The 23,858-nt window shown below is 41.4% G+C and overlaps 2 protein-coding genes across 2 annotated transcripts in view; both read right to left on the bottom strand.

The window, feature by feature from the left end:
* Nucleotides 1-10,225: 10,225 nt before the first annotated feature.
* LOC134070024 (uncharacterized) lies at nucleotides 10,226-14,981 on the bottom strand. Its single transcript, XM_062526211.1, has 14 exons — nucleotides 14,698-14,981; nucleotides 14,046-14,153; nucleotides 13,825-13,899; nucleotides 13,665-13,730; nucleotides 13,406-13,537; nucleotides 12,771-13,095; nucleotides 12,376-12,661; nucleotides 12,032-12,265; nucleotides 11,851-11,942; nucleotides 11,655-11,759; nucleotides 11,264-11,457; nucleotides 10,948-11,112; nucleotides 10,567-10,811; nucleotides 10,226-10,331 (listed from the first exon to the last, which is right to left on the bottom strand). Exons 1-14 carry the CDS (start codon nucleotides 14,937-14,939, stop codon nucleotides 10,309-10,311), a joined length of 2,292 nt encoding a protein of 763 aa, XP_062382195.1. The 5' UTR covers nucleotides 14,940-14,981; the 3' UTR covers nucleotides 10,226-10,308.
* Nucleotides 14,982-16,440: 1,459 nt separating this feature from the next.
* Nucleotides 16,441-23,858, bottom strand: part of LOC134070501 (uncharacterized) — a 33,347-nt gene continuing 25,929 nt past the window's right edge. The window contains exons 22-24 of the mRNA XM_062526885.1: nucleotides 22,502-22,604; nucleotides 17,282-17,424; nucleotides 16,441-16,571 (exon numbers count right to left, since the gene is read on the bottom strand). Coding sequence (XP_062382869.1) covers nucleotides 16,451-16,571; nucleotides 17,282-17,424; nucleotides 22,502-22,604 — 367 coding nt within the window. The 3' untranslated portion in view covers nucleotides 16,441-16,450. The remainder of the gene's footprint in view (nucleotides 16,572-17,281; nucleotides 17,425-22,501; nucleotides 22,605-23,858) is intronic.

The raw sequence follows: 23,858 nt of genomic DNA, 5'->3' as shown, positions 1-23,858 counted from the left end.
CAAAACCAGTTTGCCCAGATTAGGAATTGTTTTCTTTCAGAGCACAGGAGATTATCAGATTTGAGTGGGTGTATCTATTCAAACCACTGAGTGAACAGAACAAAACCTGTTTTACCATTTTTATAATGTTGTGTTGTTGTTACCATGTCAACCATGTCCTGCTGAAGTATTGGTATGGTGTTGCAACATTAAATGTTGCATTGGCCATTTATGGGAACATTAACAGATCCTAACATTAGGCAAGGGGCTGTTGGTATATTATGATTATGACCCTGCGTCCAGTTAAGAGATTTTTTTTGTTTTTTTTTGTAATTTAATTTTTATTGCGAGTTTTCAAAGTTGGATTGTATACAATCAAGTACGTTCTTAGTTGTACATGTTTATACATTAATGAAGAAAGACAAAACAAAAAAGGACATAATAAATAAATAAATAAATAACTTACAGAAACACTAAAGAGTAATGAACCAGGGGAGTCCATTTATAAAAGACAAAAATGTTGTTTACTTTGAATAATGATTCATACCATTTAAATGATTACATTTTGCACCAAATGGGGGGAAAAAGCTGCCCCAAGCACACCAGAACCCACGCTACACAAAATCAGGCCTCACAGTTGATACATACAAAAGCCACAACAACCAGTTTTCATGAAATTTGTTTGTTTGACGTCGCAGGGTAAATGTAATTCTTTCCATGTATGTTATAGACCACATCGATCCACTCATTCACTGTTGGAGGGTGGTTTTGAAGCCATTTTTTTGTTAAAGCCTTTTTCGCTGCCACCAAAAGTATTCTTAATAAGTGCTCAACTCCTCGTGTACAGTGTAGTTCCTCAAGATCACCTAGATACATTGTTTTACAGTCAATTGTTATTCCAAGTGCTAATTCTAAACTATCATGAACTTTTGTCCAAAATGGAGCCACAGATGGGCAGTCCCAAAAGATGCTGAAGTGATCTGCCACATCACATCCACAAGATCTCCAACACTCAGTTTGATCAGAGTATTTGGCCTTTTGAGCAGGAGTAAAAAAAAAAACGTATCATATTTTTCCAGTTGAAGACTCTCCAAGAGGGTGAACTTGTAGTCCTCTACTGCTGTCTGCAAATTCCCTCCCACTCCTCCTATGTAATTGTTAAATTACCCTCTTTTTCCCATCTAGTTTTAACTGACAATGTATGATCGTCTGATAAGGCCTGAAGAGCTACATACAATTTAGAGATAATTTTTTGATATGTTACATCTTCGAAGGCCTTTTGGAAAATGTCAATAAGGTCTCTGCCTCTCTACAAAAGCATCATCCAACCCCTTCTACTCTACTGTTCCCCCTGTTTTTTCACCATACTAAGGCTTAGTTCACACTGGCAGTCGAAATCCGATTTTTTGCTTATCTGGATTGTATCTAGCTTGAATTTTGGGTAGTCTGAACGGCACAAAACCGCATGAAATGCGATTTTTCCAATGCTGATTCGCACCACATACGGAGGTGGTTTCAATATCACTTACTGTCGGATATGACTCAATCTGAACAGTCGAACCACTTGAATAGGATTTCAACGTGCCCCTTTCGTCATTTGCACTGCGACAAACAATTGCAACGTAATTCTGAGTAATGGAAGTGATTGATTGATTAATTCAGCGCGTGTGCCAGGGCTACCAGCAAAACAAAAACCAACGTCAGACTCAAGTCATCATTTTATGGTGAAACATGGAAAACTGTAACGTTAAGGGTGACGAGATATTTGCGCTGCGGCTACGCATAATAAGTTGGAAAATATCAAAAATAAATCCACTTTCATCCATGAAGACTTGGTTGTGTACAACTCTACCTAATGAATCCAGGTGTGTGTAATTTATATCGGATCTGAGCATTGCACGCCAAGATCGGATGTGATCGGATGTGATCACTTGCAATATGCAATGAGAACAGTCGGTCAGAAAGATCAGGTTCTGATCGGATATGCAAGACATCCGATTTCAACTGCCAGTGTGAACTAAGCCTAAATGTCACCAGCAAGAACAAACCCATTAAAGTCTCACACTTAGCATCTAAAATAATACAGCTTCCCACCCCCAGCCCCACTGATGCAAATGACACAGCCATCACACACCTTGCCCGCACCATGGCAAGCAGCCCTGACCATCCCCTGAACCGGTTTTTCACCCTACTCCCATCTGGCCACAGATACAGAGCCCTGGACTGGAAAAAAGCACACTTTAAGAAAAGTTTTGTACCTTCAGCCATCACTGCACTTAAACTCGGGTGACAATAATCCATCCCCTCCATTCTTTTGTGGTTATGTTGTCTGCACTGTCCACTTTTGATTGCACTGTGTTGATGAGGGAGGGGAACTAGAGGGATGGGGGTATGGTATGGTATAGGGTGTGTTTGGTATGGTGGGTGTCATGTTATATGTTATATGTTATATGTTATACGGTGCCTATAGAAAGTCATTATACCCTTTTGAAATAGTTACTTTTTTTGTCTTACAGCCTGAAATCAAAACCCATTTTAAAAAAAAATCTTTTTCCAGTTTTATTTACAAATGTAGCTGTACAACATCAAAATAATGAAAAAAAAGTCAACAGTTCTGAAAATTAATAAAACATTTAAAACTAGAATAACAGGGTTGGAAAAGTCATCATACCCCTGAATTAATACTTTGTAGAGCTTCCGTTTTCTTTCTTTACAGCCATCAATCTGTTTGGATATGTCTCTATTATAGCTTTGCACACCTAGATTGGGGAATATTTGCCCAATATTCTGTTTAAAATTGTTAAAATTCAGTCAAATTCTGTAGGAAACAGTGATGGACTGCTCTCTTCAAGTCAATCCACAGATTTTCTATAGGATTTAAGTCAGGGCTCTGACTTTGCCACTCAAAGATATTCACCATCCTATCCTTAAGCCACTGCTTTGTTGTTTTGGCAGTATGTTTCGGATCATTGTCGTGTTGGAAGGCGAATGACCTGCCCATCTTCAACTGTCTAGGAGAGGGACGCAGGTTAAGAGAAACATCCCCACAACATAATGTTGCCCCCACCATGCTTCACACTAAGTATGGTGTGTTTTGGGTGGTGTACTGTGTTGGTTTTCGCCAAACATTGCGCTTGGAGTTCAGTGCAAAAACACATCTGGAATATTCTGCTACCATGTGGAAAAAGCTTTTATGGTCAGATGAGACTAAGGTCGGACTTTTTGGAGACTAAGATTGAAGTTTTTGGACTGAGCTCCAGGCGCTAACCAAACACAGTATACACACCCAAACACACCCAAAACACACCATACCTTCTGTGAAGCATGGTGGGGGCAACATTATGTTTTGGGGATGTTTCTCTTCAGCGGGGACTGGGCAATTGGTCAGGATAGAAGGGAAAATGGATGCTGCCAAGTACACCCACATTCTTAAGGAAAACCTGCGTCCCTCTCCTAGACAGCTGAGGATGGGGAGGTCATTCGCCATCCAACACGACAATAGTCCTAAACATACTGCCAAAAGAACAAAGCAGTGGCTTAAAGGGATAATCCGGAGTGAAATGCACTTTGGATCAATTTTTCGGACTATTGGGAGTAGGCCTACATACGTTGAGTTGACACCAAAATCATGTTATTCGGATGTATTTTGAGAAAGTTCGAGCTCACCGTTTTTAGCCAAAACTCGTTAGCCTGGAAGTGACGCGGGCATGTCCTTTCGCCGCTACAAAATGCTATTTTTATACCTCTTCTACTGTTCCAAACAACACTACACTTACGTGGTAGTGAGTAGAGGGTCCCTAAAGCCAAACCGAAGTATCCCCACGTCTTTATGTGGTCGGATAGAGAGTCCAGAATGAATTTGAAGTATCTCAAGTCACATAAGGAAGATATTGACCTTTAGACAACATATCAAGTGAGTTGGCATGCACTGAGATACTTCCATCATACCATATCATTGACAATCATTTGTTCTATAATGTACTTCCATTGAAACGCATTGATTTTGACTTGATTTCCTCATTTCTGAGATGATATGAGGTAATATCTAATATTCCCTTTGCATAGGCTTTTGGTATCCAATATAGAAGCAAAATGCAGCAATTATTTTGAAGCTGACTGTACCTATTGTTCAGATTTAGTTTTCTAGAAATATATGCAAATTATTGCATATTTAAGTAAAACTGGTCTCATTTGCATATCTAAACATCACATTTCAGAAAACTTGCAATGCAAAAAATCTTTGCCGTAATGTGAGTTAGCAACTGTGAAAGTTTCAATTTGATATCTATAGTTTAAAATTTTACCCATTTCACCAGTAGTAAATCCCAATGGCAAAATGCATTGGAAATTGCTACCTTTGACATTGAAAAAAAGTATGTTCCACTAAATATAAATGGGTAGATTTTTTATATGTTAATTAGATATACCTAGGGATCACAAAAAACTTGGAATGATTACTATTGCAATTAGTTATGGGTCAAACGCTAGATTGACTGGCCTATTAAGAGAAATTAAATTAACCATTAAATTAACCATTTTGTTGTTTAGCCAAGTTTCAATCTCCATTTTGCATAAAGTGTCACCCTTCATTGGTGCAATCTTTTCCCCTTTGAAAATAAAAAAACAGATCTCCCCTCTCAACTTGGAACAAACATAATAACAGTTAAAGTGAAACAAAATAAACGTAGAGACTTCCCTGGTTAAAGGGGTCACCAAGGTCCTTGTTGGAGAAGGATGCAGTATTACATCTCATAGCCTACATGTAAATACTTAATTAGAGACGTACTCAAAAAGTCACAACTGAACATGTCAATCGGGTGGAGACAAGTCTTGCCAATGCATGCCCAGATTGAGGAATGTTGCAGGGCAACCACATAACCGGTTGGTAAGAAAGGAAGTGTATTGTGTGTGTGTGTGTGTGTGAGACACAAATAAACAAATTGTGAGTGTCATGCAGGGACAATAGAATATTTCCTGAGCACGCCATCTCAAAACCAGTTTGCCCAGATTAGGAATTGTTTTCTTTCAGAGCACAGGAGATTATCAGATTTGAGTGGGTGTTGCATGAGAGTATCTATTCAAGCCACTGAGTGAACAGAACAAAACCTGTTTTACCATTTTTATAATGTTGTGTTGTTGTTACCATGTCAACCATGTCCTGCTGAAGTATTGGTATGGTGTTGCAACATTAAATGTTGCATTGGCCATTTATGGGAACATTAACAGATCCTAACATTAGGCAAGGGGCTGTTGGTATATTATGATTATGACCCTGCGTCCAGTTAAGAAGAGATTTTTTTGTTAGCGTCAGCCTACTGATGAATTTCATGACATAAGAGTCATCTGTGAACAATTTAGCATGATACTGTTTAACCATTGGCTGCCAGCTGCTCATTAACTCGTTGGCTGCCAGCCATTTTGAGTGCAGAGCGTCCCCTGCTGTCAAGCGTTGTACAGCATTTTGACTGGTTTCCCAAAGACCCACAGAACAGGGGGTATACGTATATGAATACAGGAAAAAAACGTTTGTTACTACATTTTTGTGTTTTTCAGTGATCAGCAGTAGAATATTTGTTGGTTTCACCATCCTGATACAGTCCTCTTGGCCCCTGATCCACAATATGTTGGAGCAGCTTGTCAGTCAGATAGAGCTCCAGGAAGTCAGCTGGCAGGTCACTATCCAGCCTGCAGGTCGCTTCCAGGGTCCAGGGGTCGCAGGGAAGGGGAAATTGTTTGGTTGCCAGCCGGCTTGATGCCAGTCATCCCTGTGACCTTTCCTTCATGCATGACCTGTAAATTATAGAAATATATACAATTACTATGGGGGGAAAAAATCAAATAAAAAAAATAAAACATAATATAAAATATGTAATTACCTTTCTTCTTCGCTCTGCCAACAAGAGTGGGAGCTCGACCTGTATATATTAGATATATTTTTGGGGGGGCCTTTTATGTCTTTGTTGATAGTGGCAGTGGAGAGACAGCAGGGGTGGGGTCCGGAGAGGAGCACAGGGCGGGAGTCAAACCCGGGTCGCCGGTGTACGGCGCAGGTGCCCCAGCCAGTTGCGCCACAGCTGGGGGCACTTTTTCATTTTTAACTAGGTGGTGGGGGGTGCAACGCATCAAAACCAAAAACAATGGCTCCGTGTTGTCCTTGTGGGGCTATACTGTATGCCCACCAAGTTTCGCGCACCCCGGTCTTTTTTTGTCCCTGGAATCCTTGACACTTCACTGCACAGCGATCATAACAAGACTAATCTTAGTCTTATTATGTCAGTGACCTAGCCTGGCAAGCCAAATTACACAGAAATGTATAGTCTGGGGTCGGACCATTCACAGAGTTGAAGCCTGTGGGTGGGATGAACAGTTGTCTTTCAAACTTCCTCTGCACGTAATAGGCCAGCATTTGTGACCAATCGTAGCCGGTCGGCAAAACGGCAAATACATCCTTCTTTAAAACGGATGACTTAAGTGCTTCTTTCTGTTCAAACTTCAAAGAAAAGCCCAAGTCTAACTCTTCCAAAGCCGATTCAAACGAGCACGCTTCGTTAGCCTCATCCATCTTTTGTTTTTCTCTATGGTTGTGCGATACCGTCTCAAACCCAACTCGTCGAACAAGGACGCATGGCGTCTTATCGGAAGCCGAAGGTGAGCTAAGGCGGGCTCAAGGACTCCGTACACAGATAGAGCGTTCTGATTGGCTAGGCTGAACTCGAGCCTAGCGCAGGCTTGGCCTCAACGGTGCGACCCTAGACCATCCCGCTAGGCAAAAATATTTTTGGCCGCTAGGGTGCGTCTAGATTTCTAGGCTGTCAGTGACCTTGAGGAATGTGCATTAAGGTGAAAAAACACACTTAGAGTCACAGTCGGCTTATTAATGTCCAATGGCAGGTAGACGCAACCTAATTAAACACAAGTTCTTAACACACTGGATTTTGTGTTTTTTTTTACATTTTTTAATGACCAGTCACTTTGGCGACAGAGTTTTTGTTTTGGCTTGAATGATATTATGCATTAGAGAGCAACAACACACATACATTCATACGGCCATCTTAAGTAAAAACAAGCATTTGATAGCATGAAATAGAAAACAAATACCTGTTTGAACGTGGCAAAAACGTGCGTAGCAAGTGCAGATTTTACAAGTTAAGTACAGCAATAGCTTCGCTCTCAATAAATTATGTCATATTCTAAACAGGTGACACTGGCTACAGAATGTTACTTTACTTGTACATGTTTTAGCTTGTAAATGTTTTAGGAAACATTTCCATTCCCAAATAACAAACAACAAAATATTAGTATTTAAATCAGAGATCAGAACAGTTCTTTGGCACTGCCTTCAGCAGGGTCATGATGAAGAATTCAACTAAACAATATTTACTACCGAAACTAAAGGATATCAGCTAGTGAAAATTAAGGATATCAGCTAGAGAAAATTAAGAATATCAGTTAACGAAACTAAAAGCATTGATCTTACAAAAACAAAGGATATTAGGTAGAGAAAATAAAGGACGTCAGCTAGCAGAAACGTATTTTTATGTTTATACTGAATATATTTATTTTGATATTTCCGTTGAGGATGTTTCCGTTGATATTTACATTAAGGATATGTATTTGAATATTTCTATTTAAGATGTTAATGTTGTTGCATGTTGTGTACATTAGAATATTTATTTTGAGGTGTTGTGTACGTTAAGGATGTTTATTTCGAGGTGTTGCATGTTGTGTACATTAAGGATGTTTATGTTGAGGTGTTGCATGTTGTGTACATCAGGGATGTTTATGTCGAGGTGTTGTGTACATTAAGGATGTTTATGTCGAGGTGTTGTATGTTGTGTACATTAAGGATGTTTATGTCGAGGTGTTGTATGTTGTGTACATTAAGGATGTTTATTTCGAGGTGTTGCATGTTGTGTACATTAAGGATGTTTATGTTGAGGTGTTGCATGTTGTGTACATCAGGGATGTTTATGTCGAGGTGTTGTGTACATTAAGGATGTTTATGTCGAGGTGTTGTATGTTGTGTACATTAAGGATGTTTATGTCGAGGTGTTGTATGTTGTGTACATTAAGGATGTTTATTTCGAGGTGTTGCATGTTGTGTACATTAAGGATGTTTATGTTGAGGTGTTGCATGTTGTGTACATCAGGGATGTTTATGTCGAGGTGTTGTGTACATTAAGGATGTTTATGTCAAGGTGTTGTATGTTGTGTACTTTAAGGATGTTTATTTCGAGGTGTTGTGTACATTAAGGATGTTTATTTCGAGGTGTTGTGTACATTAAGGATGTTTATTTAGAGGTGTTGTGTACATCAGGGATGTTTATGTCGAGGTGTTGTATGTTGTGTACATTAAGGATGTTTATGTCGAGGTGTTGTGTACATTAAGGATGTTTATGTCGAGGTGTTGCATGTTGTGTACATCAGGGATGTTTATGTCAAGGTGTTGTATGTTGTGTACATTTAGGATGTTTATTTCGAGGTGTTGTGTACATTAAGGATGTTTATGTCGAGGTGTTGCATGTTGTGTACATCAGGGATGTTTATGTCAACGTGTTGCATGTTGTGTACATTAAGGATGTTTATGTCGAGGTGTTGTGTACATTAAAGCTGCCGTTGGCAAGTCTTCCAAATTCCGAATGTAAAGTCGGAAAATTCAAACTGATAGAACTTTCCAGCTCGGAGCTCCCAACCGCCTCCCAAACCCCTCCCCCTCTGGAGACGAGGTACGCACAGCTGTGGGCTGTCAAACGGTGTCTATAGCAACCATAGCAACTCACGCTCAACATGGAAGACACGGTACTTGTTCTGCTCAGATAATAGATAAATAAACATATATTAACATAACGCTATACTGTCGGCACAGTTCAACAATAAGCGTATTGAACTGTGTTGACAGTATAGCGTTATGTTAATATATGTTCTATTGTAAACGGGCGAGTTACATTACAAAGCTAATAAATAGCTAGGCTATTTCTGGCTGTAAACATGCTGCACTTGGGATACATTTCAAACTTCGTTTTCACACAAAAACGTATTGTACAGTGGTACGTTTTGGTGTGAAAACGAAGTTTGAAATGTATCCCAAGTGCAGCATATGTTTACAGCCAGAAATAGCCTAGCTATCTATTAGCTTTGTAATGTAACTCGCCCGTTTACATTGATTTGTATCTCTTTTTTACCTTATGTAAATAGAGTTTTGAGACGGTAGCACCGGCGTCAGACGACGACGAATATATCCCCCCAAATAATACAAGCAGATCCCAGACGGGTAGAGGTAGAGCATCAGGCAGGGGCAGGGGCAGGGGCAGGGGCCGTGGACGAGGCGCACAGCGTCGAAATCGACGCACACGGGAGGACCTCAGCCAAGATGACCTCATTAGAGTACATCAACTACACTCTCAGAGGATTGCACACGGACGTGTAAGTATTTGCATTCCGACAGAATCCATATACACTTTATTTTCTTACGTTTCATATTTCTTGTCATTTGTTATTCTTATAAAACATATGCTCTGTTTTGTTTCCTCAGAGCCAGATACGGAGCTTGAACCTAGAGCAGGCACACGCAGCGTTGGAGCGGCAGTTGTCTCGGCAGCCAAGTATAATTTTCGACATCATCAGTATGTTACCTGATGCCCCTCCAACAGGGCCTCCTGTCCCGGGACAACCATCATGGTGTATCTGTCAGAGATGCAGAGAAATGCCAACCTTGCTGGAGAGAAAATGCTGCAACCAACCGCCTGCAAGGTGCATTTCGCAGCTACCTGACATGGAGGCCTATATTTTAGAAGAGGGAGGGTTGTACTTTGCTCGAGTTCTGTGGAACGAGCTGCGTGCTGTGGTGGACTTGCCAGATGATGGGGAGGACAACAGACAGTACAGACATGCAGCATACAGACAATTTGTCGCTTGGAGGTGCGGGATCCTGGGTCCAGGACACAGAGTGGTCATCCCCAGCTGCTGTGTGTGGGCCATTCGTGACCGCTTCCCTGACCCACATGGACAATATACTGGTTTCGTACCCAGAAGGGTGTAATCACCTTCAAGTTTTTAACAATGTAAATAGTTCATATCCTGTGCAATACTGTGCAATACTGTATATAGTTTTTTAAAACTACTTTTTTATCTAATAAAGTGCCATATTTGAAATTCTGTCTGTGTGCTTGAAGACTTCCTCAAACAAATGCATCACTAGCTTTTATTGTACACTTGTCTACAAAGACTGTAATATGCATGAATTGATTAAACAAGTTTTAAATACAATAACATTTATTGGGGAAAATGCAAAATAAGGTGCACTAGTCCTGTGTAAAGCCTTCCATTCCTCTACGTCTGTGGCAATGTGGTACCTGTAGTAAGATAATAAAGATTTTGAATAATGATTATGAGGGATCCAACAAAATACACTCCTTGTTATTGAGATAACAATTCAGTATGTCCACCCCAGGGCTTGCTCTTTTATTAAAGTTCTAACAAGGTCTATCTTGCTTTGAGTACAACAGACTGAAGTCTGAAATGTTCACAGCAGACAATACCGCTGGATTTTTAGTGAGGTGCAATGTCCAGACACTATTTACCACTTACCAAGGCCCCGCCTGACTTGCTTCTCCAATAGCTCCTGAATACTTGGAGCTGGGACACCAGACAGTACTCCGTGCTGCCGAGGGTCGTCCGGCCTCTTTTGGGATACTCGCGGTAGACCATGTCCTGATGACACCCGTTTTCTGACAACAGCCCTCTGAAGGTCTTGAATGTAGCTGTAGTCCTTGTCCTCTTTCACAGCATACAAACTCCACTTCCTGGACTTCTTGTTGAAAACTTTGCGGTATCTAATCAACAAATTACAAAGCCAATAAATGACCAGCAGCATCATGCCCTGAAACAACAAAATGACTGCCATAGCATCATAGTTCATCTTTAAATGGATTCCTACATCTTTATCACATGGTTGTTTTTATAACTTACTCCAGTGAGCCATCACGCCTTCTCTTGGGTTGCCTGTGGACATGGTGGTTGTAGTCCAGGGCTGCGAGCAATATTCTGGCTTCGTACACTGGAGGGCTGAAACTGAAGCGCTTGCTGGCGTACATCAAGATGTGGTTGTGATAAGACTCCAACTCAGCAGTTGACCTACAAATATTGAAGGAACATTTTGAAAATAGTGTCATTCCAATATGTTGTCTACATATACTAATTGTGTCACACCACAAAAGCAAGTCAAACAGAACACAGCATTCCCATTTCTCAATACATTTAGCAGAAATTCAGATTCTATCACTACCTGAAGTGCAGGTACTTTGGAACCTGGTGGAGCCAGCGTTCATTCAGAATGATTTCTGATAAAGCCTTGTGCGCCACAGACCCCTTCTGGATCCATTCTTTATCCCTTTCATCGTCCAAGGGGCCGTGCTGACAGGCATCCAGGGCCCACTCATGTTCTCCAGTCACATGGTGCAAAAGGCCGATCCACATGTCCTAGGGAAAAAAAGGCAATGCAAAACTCAAAAACTGCAATGTAAGTCAATTGATCAAATCAAGAGGGTGCTTGTCACACCTATACCTGTAACAATATTTACTGTAGCAAAATGGTAGTTTTTGTCACACATCACTGTAGCGAAGAAGAAAACACTGTTGTAATGATTTAGATATTTGAGAGTACTAATACAACTCACAAAGAATTTCTGATAACTGTCAGCTGTTTTGCAGCAGAACCAAAAATGGTTGCAGATGTCCTTGCTCCATTGCAGAAGGATAGAACACCCCTTGAGCTGACCTGCCTGAAAAGAAAGAAAACAGAAGATAGAATATCATATCAGACATTATCTATGAAATCCAAATCATCTCATAGGAATTGTTATGAATACTTACAGCATGGATCTTCTTCCCAAGGTTTTTTGACCCATGCCACATGTCCAGAGTGTGCAGCACTCCACTGTCTTTGAACTTCCCCCGGTTTGGATCTGGAAAATATTGAAACATATACACCTACTATCCACCACAGAGATCTCAAATGTTACTAATTGGACCAACACTACTCAAATGGACTTACTGAAAAGAGCCGATATCTGTGTGTGGGCATCAGTACAAACTTCAGCTAGTTTGACTTCCTGGCAGAGTGTTTCAAAACTTCGGATGAAGCCTTCCTTCTCCATTATTACAGATGTCCTCTGCGTCTCACGCTTGTCGATGTTGACAACAGATACAATCTCCTTGGTGTCATTTTCCATGACTGTATACGTGCAGTACTGGGCACAGAATCCAGGGCTGTCCATGCGACCGTCAGCTATGAACAGTAGTTGAACAACAAAAAAACATTTATTCTCAAATCTGAAGACAGTAACAGGTACAGTCTAATGAGACAGTTGTCAAGTGTTCCAAATTGGCTATACTTACCCAAAACTACAACACTGTCCTTTGACTGCAGCCTGGATATAACCTCTGCCCGCTTGTCGTGCCAGAAGTCTTTGATGATTTCAGGGCAGTATGCATCTTGTATGCGGAAGAAGTTGGACCGCTCTACTATGCCCATGTTCAAGAATCTGAACAAAAGCGCAATCTTCGCATAATTGTTCCCGGACAAGAGAATGTTGGTGGCCAACATGAAGTCCCCAGCTTGCATCCCAAACTTGAATGTAGGCTGTGAGTTCCATTGCCAGACACAGTGATTGTTTGGACAGATCTAGGTTGGAAAAAAATAGTTATTGTGTGTGTGTGTTTTGGGGTGTTACAGTTTATGTAAACAACAACAAACTGAAGGAAAAATGATTTATGTGTTAGTGTCAACATACCCATTCTAGGATGACCGCTGTACCCCTCTCCTTGCACTGGATATGGAATGGTCCAGGAGCACCACATTCCAAAGACGTCAGAGGGTCTTTCTTTGGACAGAGTGAAATTGGTAGCAAGAGATATTCCGCAAGCTGTTTTAAACAAACATGGTAGGCTATGGATGCTCGTTGACCGACGATGATATCCTCTTTGTCAACCTGAACTGCTCCAGGCACTGGCGGTGGTTTAGATGTTTCGATGTCTGAAGAATCATGTACAGTGTCCTCCATGCTGATGGTCTGAAGATCTTCCAGGCATATTTTAGTGGCAAAGGCTCCACCAGCACTGTAGGCAAAGGAATCTCAATGAGCAAAACATGTAACTAATCAAACTGCAGTATCATTAAATATATATAGGAGTATATAATAGCATATACAGGAGCTAGACTCGTATCAACACTGGCAGGCAGACTCACTCATGATTTATCTAATGGTGGAAATATTACAGTAGCAGACAGGCAAACATACACACTGTAAAAATGCCATGGACAGTGTACAGTAATCTGTAGTGAGTGTACCTGTGAAGTGCACCATGTTGTAGTGGAAAAACAATAGAGCAAGAATAGCCCGACTGCATGGCAAATTCCATATCTTACCGTACACAGAAAGGAGGAACATAATCTTCATCATCGTCGTCATCATCACTCTCCTCTATTGTCTCACCCTCTGATGTTGAGACATCTGACTCCTCACCTGGAGACCAGGTCTCGTCCTCTGCCCAATCAATGCTGCATGTAAGGACCCAGAAATTAGTTCATGTCAAAACAACCGCATTTCCCCCAAATTAGCCATTAGCTGATTAGTCAGTGAACTTCTAAATAGAAGCATGTCATTCACAGTAGGCCAACCACTTACAATGAGTTTTCAATGTTATTGAAAGCATTCTCATCAATGTCATCTTGCAAGTCCAGCGATGACATGCTACAAAAATGTCCAGAAAGAAAATCAGTATCAATATTCATCATACAGTGATTTTGTAGGAATGTAAAACAAGTCTTTATCAAAATAAATTTACCTTTCTTCTAAAGTATGGATGGCATTGTCATCCACTTCACTGAAAAGCAATCCCTCTCCAGAAAAGTCATCCTCTCTGTACACAATTGAATAATAACTAAGTGTTTTCTCCACATGCACAGGTTTACACATGTTAGATATTGCCAACTGTAATTTAAAAAATGATACTAATCCAATTACTTTCCAATGAATACTTGCAGACATTTATAACAGTCATCCTACCTATCAGACAGGGACTCTCCAACAATTGTTGAAAATGCTGGCATCAACTGTGTTGTTCTCATGCGTTTTGATGGAGTCGATGTCACAGCTAGAGAACTTGCCTGGTAACTGCAACAAAATAAACAAGAATATGTTTTATCATCTGTAGCAGCTACCAGCTCAAACCATAGTCATAAAAGCAGCATTACAGTGATGCAAAAACAGAACTATCCACATTCGAACTCTGGGTTTTTACTACTTCGATGTCGAATGGCAGTTATAACGACTAACGTGATAACGTTAGCTTAGTAAGAAGCACTACTTCCATCAGCTAATGTTGCTTAGAATAGCCAGTCAAGTCTAGTCAATTGGGCAGCTTAGCTTGTGAGTTTTAGAGTATAAAAACATCAATAGAAAACCCGAATCAACACACCAAGAAGTCTACAATAGCACATAATTACAAAACAGAACAGCACACCATAAGCATAGCTAATACTAAACAACTATCGATAACGTTAGCCTGAGTACTCGTTAGCCACATAAGAACATAACGTCAGCTAGCTGCTACACCTTAGCAACAGCCCACCAATACCGGAGCTCAACATAACTAGACCGAGTGTAACCGATGTCTACCATAAAACAAGAAAGAGATTCATAAAACATCTGTAATTACCTGTCCAGAAGAAATATGGCCAAGTCTGCATCTATCTTGAAGCCTTTGAGGTCCCGTAGTTCCCTCCACCTCTCAAATGCTACTCCAATGTTGACACGAGTTTTATTCCGCGCTCGGTCAATTTCTTTTTTCCGAACGTCTTTTTCCGTTTCTGTTTTCCTCTTCTTGGTAGTTTTGGATGTGTAGGCAGTGGTTGGCAAAGGTGGAATGGGAAATTTTAGGTTTCTCCACTGCTCCGCCATTTCCGCTAAGAAGCTGATATCTATGCTCTCTGACAGGAAGAACTTTCGTGCGTGTGGGGGGAGGGGGGGGCGGGTTCGATAGCAGCGTGTGCACAAGCTGTGATTGACAGGTAGCGACCCCTAACGTGATTGGTTAAACAAAACCGGGAGCGCTCGATTTTTCCGAGCACGACTACAGGCTTGAGAGGGAGCTAGAAAATTCGCGATTTTTCCTAAACAGCCTATTTAATAGTCTACTTCCGGAATCCCATGACAGTTCAAGCTAATATGACTAAAAAAATGCTGCCGACGGCAGCTTTAAGGATGTTTATGTCGAGGTGTTGTGTACATTAAGGATGTTTGTGTCGAGGTGCTGTATGTTGTGTACATTAAGGATGTTTATGTCGAGGTGCTGTATGTTGTGTACATTAAGGATGTTTATGTCGAGGTGCTGTATGTTGTGTACATTAAGGATGCTTATGTCGAGGTGTTGTATGTTGTGTACATTAAGGATGTTTATGTCGAGGTGTTGTATGTTGTGTACATTAAGGATGTTTATGTCGAGGTGTTGTGTACATTAAGGATGTTTATGTCGAGGTGTTGTATGTTGTGTACATTAAGGATGTTTATTTCGAGGTGTTGCATGTTGTGTACATTAAGGATGTTTATGTTGAGGTGTTGCATGTTGTGTACATCAGGGATGTTTATGTCGAGGTGTTGTGTACATTAAGGATGTTTATGTCAAGGTGTTGTATGTTGTGTACTTTAAGGATGTTTATTTCGAGGTGTTGTGTACATTAAGGATGTTTATTTCGAGGTGTTGTGTACATTAAGGATGTTTATTTAGAGGTGTTGTGTACATCAGGGATGTGTATGTCGAGGTGTTGTATGTTGTGTACATTAAGGATGTTTATGTCGAGGTGTTGTGTACATTAAGGATGTTTATGTCGAGGTGTTGCATGTTGTGTACATCAGGGATGTTTATGTCAAGGTGTTGTATGTTGTGTACATTTAGGATGTTTATTTCGAGGTGTTGTGTACATTAAGGATGTTTATGTCGAGGTGTTGCATGTTGTGTACATCAGGGATGTTTATGTCAACGTGTTGCATGTTGTGTACATTAAGGATGTTTATGTCGAGGTGTTGTGTACATTAAGGATGTTTATGTCGAGGTGTTGTGTACATTAAGGATGTTTGTGTCGAGGTGCTGTATGTTGTGTACATTAAGGATGTTTATGTCGAGGTGCTGTATGTTGTGTACATTAAGGATGTTTATGTCGAGGTGCTGTATGTTGTGTACATTAAGGATGCTTATGTCGAGGTGTTGTATGTTGTGTACATTAAGGATGTTTATGTCGAGGTGTTGTATGTTGTGTACATTAAGGATGTTTATGTCGAGGTGTTGTGTACATTAAGGATGTTTATGTCGAGGTGCTGTATGTCGTGTACATTAAGGATGTTTATGTCGAGGGGTCCTGGATCTGTCTGCTCCGATACTCCATATGTCGAGGTGTTGTGTACATTAAGGATGTTTATGTCGAGGGGTCCTGGATCTGTCTGCTCCGATACTCCATCACGCAGCGTCTCATGACGCGATCCCCTCTGATGTCCACTCCACTGAGGGGTCTCCCTGACAACGGATCCGTCCGCACCCTTCAGGACAGAAACCATTTGGGTCGTCTCATTGCTGACAGTCCAATATGGGGTTATACATTTACAGTGTTGAAATAACATATAGCATCAACATCTATAGCACTGGTCTCATTGCTGACTGTTAAATATACATTATAGTGTAGAAATAAGTATGAGCGTCACCTACTCTTTGAGATGCCTGTGTGCGTGTGTGTGTGTGTGAGTGTGTGTGTGTGTGCGTGTGTGTGTGTGTGTGTGTGTAAGGGCAAGTGTGTGTGATGGAGGGAGTGTGAGCGTCACCTACTTTCTGAGATGCCTGTGTGTGTGTGTGTGTGTGTGTGTGTGTGTGAGGGCATGTGTGTGTGATGGAGGGAGTCACCTACTTTCTGAGATGCCTGTGTGTGTGTGTGTGTGTGTGTGTGTGTGTGTGTGTGTGTGTGTGTGTGTGTGTGTGTGTGTGTGTGTGATGGAGGGAGTGTGAGCGTCACCTACTCTCTGAGATGCCTGTGTGTGTGTGTGTGTGTGTGTGTGTGTGTGTGTGTGTGTGTGTGTGTGTGTGTGTGTGTGTGTGTGTGTGTGTGTAAGGGCATGTGTGTGTGATGGAGGGAGTGTGAGCGTCACCTACTCTCTGAGATGCCTGTGTGTGTGTAAGGGCATGTGTGTGTGTGTGTGTGTGTGTGTGTGTGTGTGTGTGTGTGTGTAAGGGCATGTGTGTGTGATGAGTCACCTACTCTCTGAGATGCCGCTCGATGGCCTGGCGCTCGTACACGGTGCCGTACTCCGTCTTCACCGGATCCACAAACAGCTTCCTGGTCAGCGGGCAGAGCAGGTGCGGAGGCACCAGGCCAGAGCCCAGCTCCACACCCACCAGTTTCTGGACAACAACAACAACAACATCAACATCCTCCACACCCACCAGTTTCTGGACAACAACGACAACAACAACAACGACGACAACATCAACATCCTCCACAACCACCAACAACATCAACGACAAAAACATCCTCCACAACACCAGGGGGGTATTCCATGAACCTCGCTATACAAGGCGGCGCTCAAAAGAAATAGCCTGGCTTGAACTAGCGTGTACTTTCACTTCAGGCTGAAGCCGTTCCATTAACTCAAGTTAGCTGCATCTTGCCCTCGTTTATTCGAACGAGGCTAAAATCAGCTTCATGTATGCTCGTGCACGAGGTAGAAAAGTAGACCAAAACCATAGATTGACGAAAACAGGATACATGTCGTAAAATTAAGGCAAACTAGAAGATTTCAGTTCGATTTACAAGCGCCATCTACAGGATTTTCATCGGAAGTAATCAAATTGAACTCGAGAGAAAAAAAATAGATAATTGGTTTGAATTGGGACTTTGATTGTCTTCACTCTGAACAAAACGAGTGAATAAGTAGGCTATTTAAACTCAAAACAACTTTGGCAGCTATTCAACATTAAAGATAACCTACGTTTGTAGATTAAAATGGTTCACGCTAAAATATTTTTTCGGTGGTCATAAAATAAATTAGTATTGTCCTGGGAGTATTGGGAGAAAACCTATTGTCTCCCATAAGCATATAGTTCTGCCAAAGTGTTTGTGAAATATAATTATCTGAAATGCAATATTGGCTTTCAATATGTCATTTCATATTTAATTTGTGTAATACAGTTGATTTGATATCCGAACTATAGGCCTAATCAATAGACTATATGAAGCGGTTTTAATTATTATAGCCTTTACTTGTATTACATTGTATTTGGTAAAAAGGAGGAAAGACTTAAGGTTGCCACTCTCCTTGACACAAAAGGATTGAAAGCAAAGGATACTGTTAAAAATCTTGGTGTATTAATTGACAGTGATCTAAATTTCAACAGCCACATGAAAATGATAACTAAATCAGCTTTTTACCACCTCAAAAATATTGCCAAACTGAGAGGGCTAATGTCAAAACATGATTTAGAAAAACTCATTCATGCATTTATCTCTAGCAGGGTTGATTACTGCAATGGACTGTTCACAGGCCTTCCTAAAAAGACTATCAAACAGCTTCAGGTGATTCAAAATGCAGCAGCTAGGGTTCTCACAAAAACAAAAAGAACTGAGCACATTACTCCAATTCTTAAATCTCTGCACTGGCTTCCAGTAAGTCACAGAATTGACTTTAAAGCACTACTGCTTGTTTATAAATCAGTAAATGGAGCAGGACCTAAATACCTATCAGACATGTTTCAGCAGTACACACCTTCTCGTCCTCTCAGGTCTCAGGAGAAAAACCTGTTAGTAAAACCCGCTGTTAGAACTAAACATGGTGAAGCAGCTTTTAGCTGCTATGCAGCTCAGCTTTGGAACCAACTTCCAGATGACATTAAAAAGGCCCCAACTGCAGCCAGTTTTAAATCTAGACTTAAGACAAAATTGTTCTCAGATGCTTTCTGCTAAATGTCTTAATTATTTCACCTTGACTCTTTTATGCTTTCTTTATGAATCTTTATTTTTAAATGATGTTATGCTTTCCTTATAAGTTTTTATTTTGTTTTGGAAATTGAAACCTGATGTGTGTGATCCCTCAACATGCCGGAGAATTGCACTCATGGTGAGTAGTACTGGTTTGTTCCTTTTAAGTACTACGTTCTGCCCCTGGTTGGGCAAAGGGAGATTCAGGTGAGTAGGGCCCCCATTTGGGGATAGTTTTTGTTGGGTGGTAGTCAGCGTCAGGGACGGCTGAGCTATCGGCCCTGGACATTAAGGTCTCCCCAGTAAGAAAGGAAATATTGTGTGCGCACACAGATGGGCCTACGTCAACGAATCTCCAAAGAGTGGCAACAGCTCTGGGTGTTTGAGAAGGATCACTATCACTGGTTTGCTAAATTAGACTCTGGCAAAGTCTATCTGTTAAAAACAGACCTGTCTTCTTGTTATTCCACCTTATGTCTTTTATGTTAATTATTCTTTATTGCTTTCTTTTTATTTATTTTTTTATTTTATCATTATTATTATTATTATTCCTCTTTGCTCATCTATGCTTTTATCTGCTATTACTGTTTGGTTTTTGTTTATGTAAAGCACATTGAATGACCTCTGTGTATGAAATGCGCTATATAAATAAACTTGACTTGACTTGACTTTACAGAATTAGGCTGTAGGCTGGCTTGCCTCTTCGTATAGCCCACTGACAGCCTGCCTACTGTCAATGAACAAGCTACTGTACATGACCCTTTATCAATAGTGATGCCTTTCATTAAAGAGTATAACTAAACATGGCAATATTAATGTGTTAACATTGCCTATGTAAATTCATCGCATGGGAACCGAACCCGAGAACACGCAAAACATATCATGGTTATTATCCTGTCACGCTGCGCATGACACCACGAAAGACATAGCTGCTACTCAGATCAGGGCCGGTCCCCCCCTTTGTGCAGAGCCGCAAGATTCCTTGGACCACACACAGATCAAGTTCAAACAATGTAAGTTGCATAATTTTCAAAAATTCTTTGAAACTAGTGAATAGGTAGCCTTAATCAATGCTTGCAACACTGTCAGAAAAAAGTTTCTCCTTCTATTTTTTAAGTTGTAGGCTACAGGTGACGAAAGCACAGGTTGACGGAACCAACTTTTGGGACTCGTTTTCCGACTGGTGTTTTTTTTTTGCAACACAGATACATTTAGCTCGGCAGTTAGCCTGCCACCGACCAGGGGGGTATTTCACAAAACCAAGATAGGGGATTTAGACAGGCTTACTGGGTTATCCTGGATGAACATAGCCTTGACTTGGTTTCACAGAAGAGATCACATACAGTGAGGAGCACATGTATTTGATACCCTGCTAAAACAGGAATATAAAATCATCATTTGACAATTGATCTTAATGCCTTAACTCAAAAAATTAGTACAAATCAAACCGCCAAGGACACCAATTTTCTTTGTGATTGAAGAATGTATCGTAAATAGATAAATGTTTTCCTTAAATGCTAGGGGAAGGAAGTATTTGACCCCCTATGTAACCCTATGGGAATTTAACACATAGGGTTAACATAGGGGCAGGCAGATGTTTATTTTTAAAGGCCAGCTATTTCATGGATCTAGGATATTATGCATCCCGATAAATTTCCCTTGGCCTTTGAAATTAAAATAGCCCCACATCATCACATACCCTTCACCATAGCTAGAGATTGGCATGGTGCTTTTTCCAGTAGGCCTATTAGCCTGTTTGATTTGCATTGAGCTCAATGAGCATCAAACAGGCTAATAGGCCTACTGGAAAAAGCACCATGCCAATCTCTAGCTATGGTAAAGGGTATGTAATGATGTGGGGCTATCTTAATTCCAACGGCCAAGGGAACTTTATCAGGATGCATAATATCCTGAATCCATAAAATAGCTGGCCTTAAAAAATAAAAATCTGCCCGCCCCTATGTTAACCCTATGTGTTGAATTCCCATAGGGTTACATTGGGGGTCAAATACTTACTTCCCCCTAGCATTTAGGAAGAACATTTATTTATTTACGAAACATTCTTCCATCACAAAGAAAATTGGCGTACTTAGCGGTTTTATTTTTACTCAATTTTTGAATTAAGACATTAAGATCAATTGTCAAATGACGATTTTATATTCCTCTTTTTAGGCAACTTTAGCATGGTATCAAATACATTTTCTCCTCACTGTATAAGTTACCATGGGAATTTATACTTGGAAGCTAGCCTGCTAACAGCCAAGCTAAGTTAATTCTAATGGTAATTGCATGATCTGATTGGTTCAGCTAGATGTCATTCAAATCAGACCTCCATGCGATTTTTTCAAAGAGCTGTATTCCATTTATATATTATTTGCTACTTGCATTTACTCGCAAAACACAGCAGAATGTCTGCCTAATACCATATGGATGTTATTTAAATTATGGTGGCCTTATAATTAATAACATACTCGTTGTTTGCTTATTTTTTGACGGACGTTTGATGAATAGCCTAGTAGTTTATTGGAAGTGGAGGGGACATTTTTCAAAGGTGTTTTCAACTAATTCGACAAATTAAGATATATATAGTCATACTGTGTGCATCTTTGCGGTGGCAAAGCGCTTTCTTAATGACGTTGCGTGCCGAGACAAGGAAGCTCTCACACGTGGGTGCATACGTACATTTGCATTCACTTGGTCTGCCACACCTACTCCCGCTATGTAACAGAAATAATCATGATTCCCATCCAAAAAAGTACAACTTTACCTCGTTGTTAGTCTATATCAAAAGCGGTTGTTCACTTTGTGTGCAAGACGCTATTTTTCGCGTCTTTTTTATTCCAACCGTGAGTTATTTGGAGGAGAAACGAGAACGCGCACACATACCGAATAACTTACACCTGGCTTGACCTAGCCGCCTCAACTCATCTGCGCTCAGCATTAGTGAAACGTGTTTTGCATGTTTACTTTGACCAGGCTTGGTCAACCGCGTGTGTCGTCACTTATCTTGGATCTACTTACTCTGGTTTTGTGAAATAGGCCCCAGGTTAGTTCAGAAGCATATGTTACCCCAGCAACTCAGCTGAGATTCCTGTTAGCGGGAGTAATGGAACCGAAATCTCTCTAAAATTAGCGAGGCTTATAGAAATGAGCCAGGTATAGCCTTAAGCTAGGTTGATGGAATACCCCCCAGTTTCTTGACTAGAAACATTACTCAGAAAACAAGACACCAACCACCACAACCACAACACCACTAACAACCACCACCACCACCACCACCACCACCACCACCACCACCACCACCACCACCACCACCACCACCACCACAACAACAACAACAACAACAACAACAACAACAACAACAACCACCACCACCACCACCACCACCCTTCCACGGTGTATTCCAAGTACGTGGCTTAGTGAGTAGATTAACTTGTTAATAACAATAAGAACAACAACAACAGATGCTTCCCTGCATGTCCTCCATCTCCCCTCCATCCGTACCTTCTCCATCTCGTCCATGGTTCCACTGGCCACCATCTTGGTGTGTCTCCTGGCCGCCGCCTTGTACTTCTCCGGCGCCGTCATGACCTCCTCCGCCAGCACACTACAACACACAGGAGCATAGAGGTCACGACCTCTACACTACAACACACAGGAGCAGAGAGGTCATGAACTCCTCCGCCAGCACACTACAACACACAGGAGCAGAGGTCACGACCTCTACACTACAACACACAGGAGCAGAGAGGTCACGACCTCTACACTACAACACACAGGAGCAGAGAGGTCATGACCTCTACACTACAACACACAAGAGCAGAGGTCACGACCTCTACACTACAACACACAAGAGCAGAGGTCACGACCTCTACACTACAACACACAAGAGCAGAGAGGTCACGACCTCTACACTACAACACACAAGAGCAGTGAGGTCATGACCTCCTCCGCCAGGACACTACAACACACAGGAGCAGTGAGGTCATGACCTCTACACTACAACACACAAGAGCAGAGAGGTCATGACCTCTACACTACAACACTCAAGAGCAGAGAGGTCATGACCTCTACACTAAACACACAGGAGCAGAGAGGTCATGACCTCTACACTACAACACACAGGAGCAGTGAGGTCATGACCTCTACATTAAACACACAAGAGCAGAGAGGTCATGACCTCTACACTACAACACACAGGAGCAGTGAGGTCATGACCTCTACATTAAACACACAGGAGCAGAGGTCATGACCTCTACACTACAACACACAGGAGCAGAGAGGTCATGACCTCTACATTGAACACACAGGAGCAGTGAGGTCATGAACTCCTCCGCAAGGACACTACAACACACAGGAGCAGAGAGGTCACGACCTCTACACTACAACACACAGGAGCAGAGAGGTCATGACCTCCTCCGCCAGGACACTACAACACACAGGAGCAGAGAGGTCATGACCTCTACACTACAACACACAGGAGCAGAGAGGTCATGACCTCTACACTACAACACACAGGAGCAGTGAGGTCATGACCTCTACACTACAACACACAGGAGCAGTGAGGTCATGACCTCTACATTAAACACACAAGAGCAGAGAGGTCACGACCTCTACACTACAACACACAGGAGCAGTGAGGTCATGAACTCCTCCGCAAGGACACTACAACACACAGGAGCAGAGAGGTCATGACCTCTACACTACAACACACAGGAGCAGAGAGGTCATGAACTCCTCCGCCAGGACACTACAACACACAGGAGCAGAGAGGTCATGACCTCTACACTACAACACACAGGAGCAGAGAGGTCATGACCTCTACACTACAACACACAGGAGCAGTGAGGTCATGACCTCT

Source organism: Sardina pilchardus, chromosome 22, assembly GCF_963854185.1.
Source record: "Sardina pilchardus chromosome 22, fSarPil1.1, whole genome shotgun sequence".
NCBI classification, from domain to species: Eukaryota; Metazoa; Chordata; class Actinopteri; order Clupeiformes; family Clupeidae; genus Sardina; species Sardina pilchardus.
This window is presented reverse-complemented; position numbering and strand designations above follow the sequence as displayed.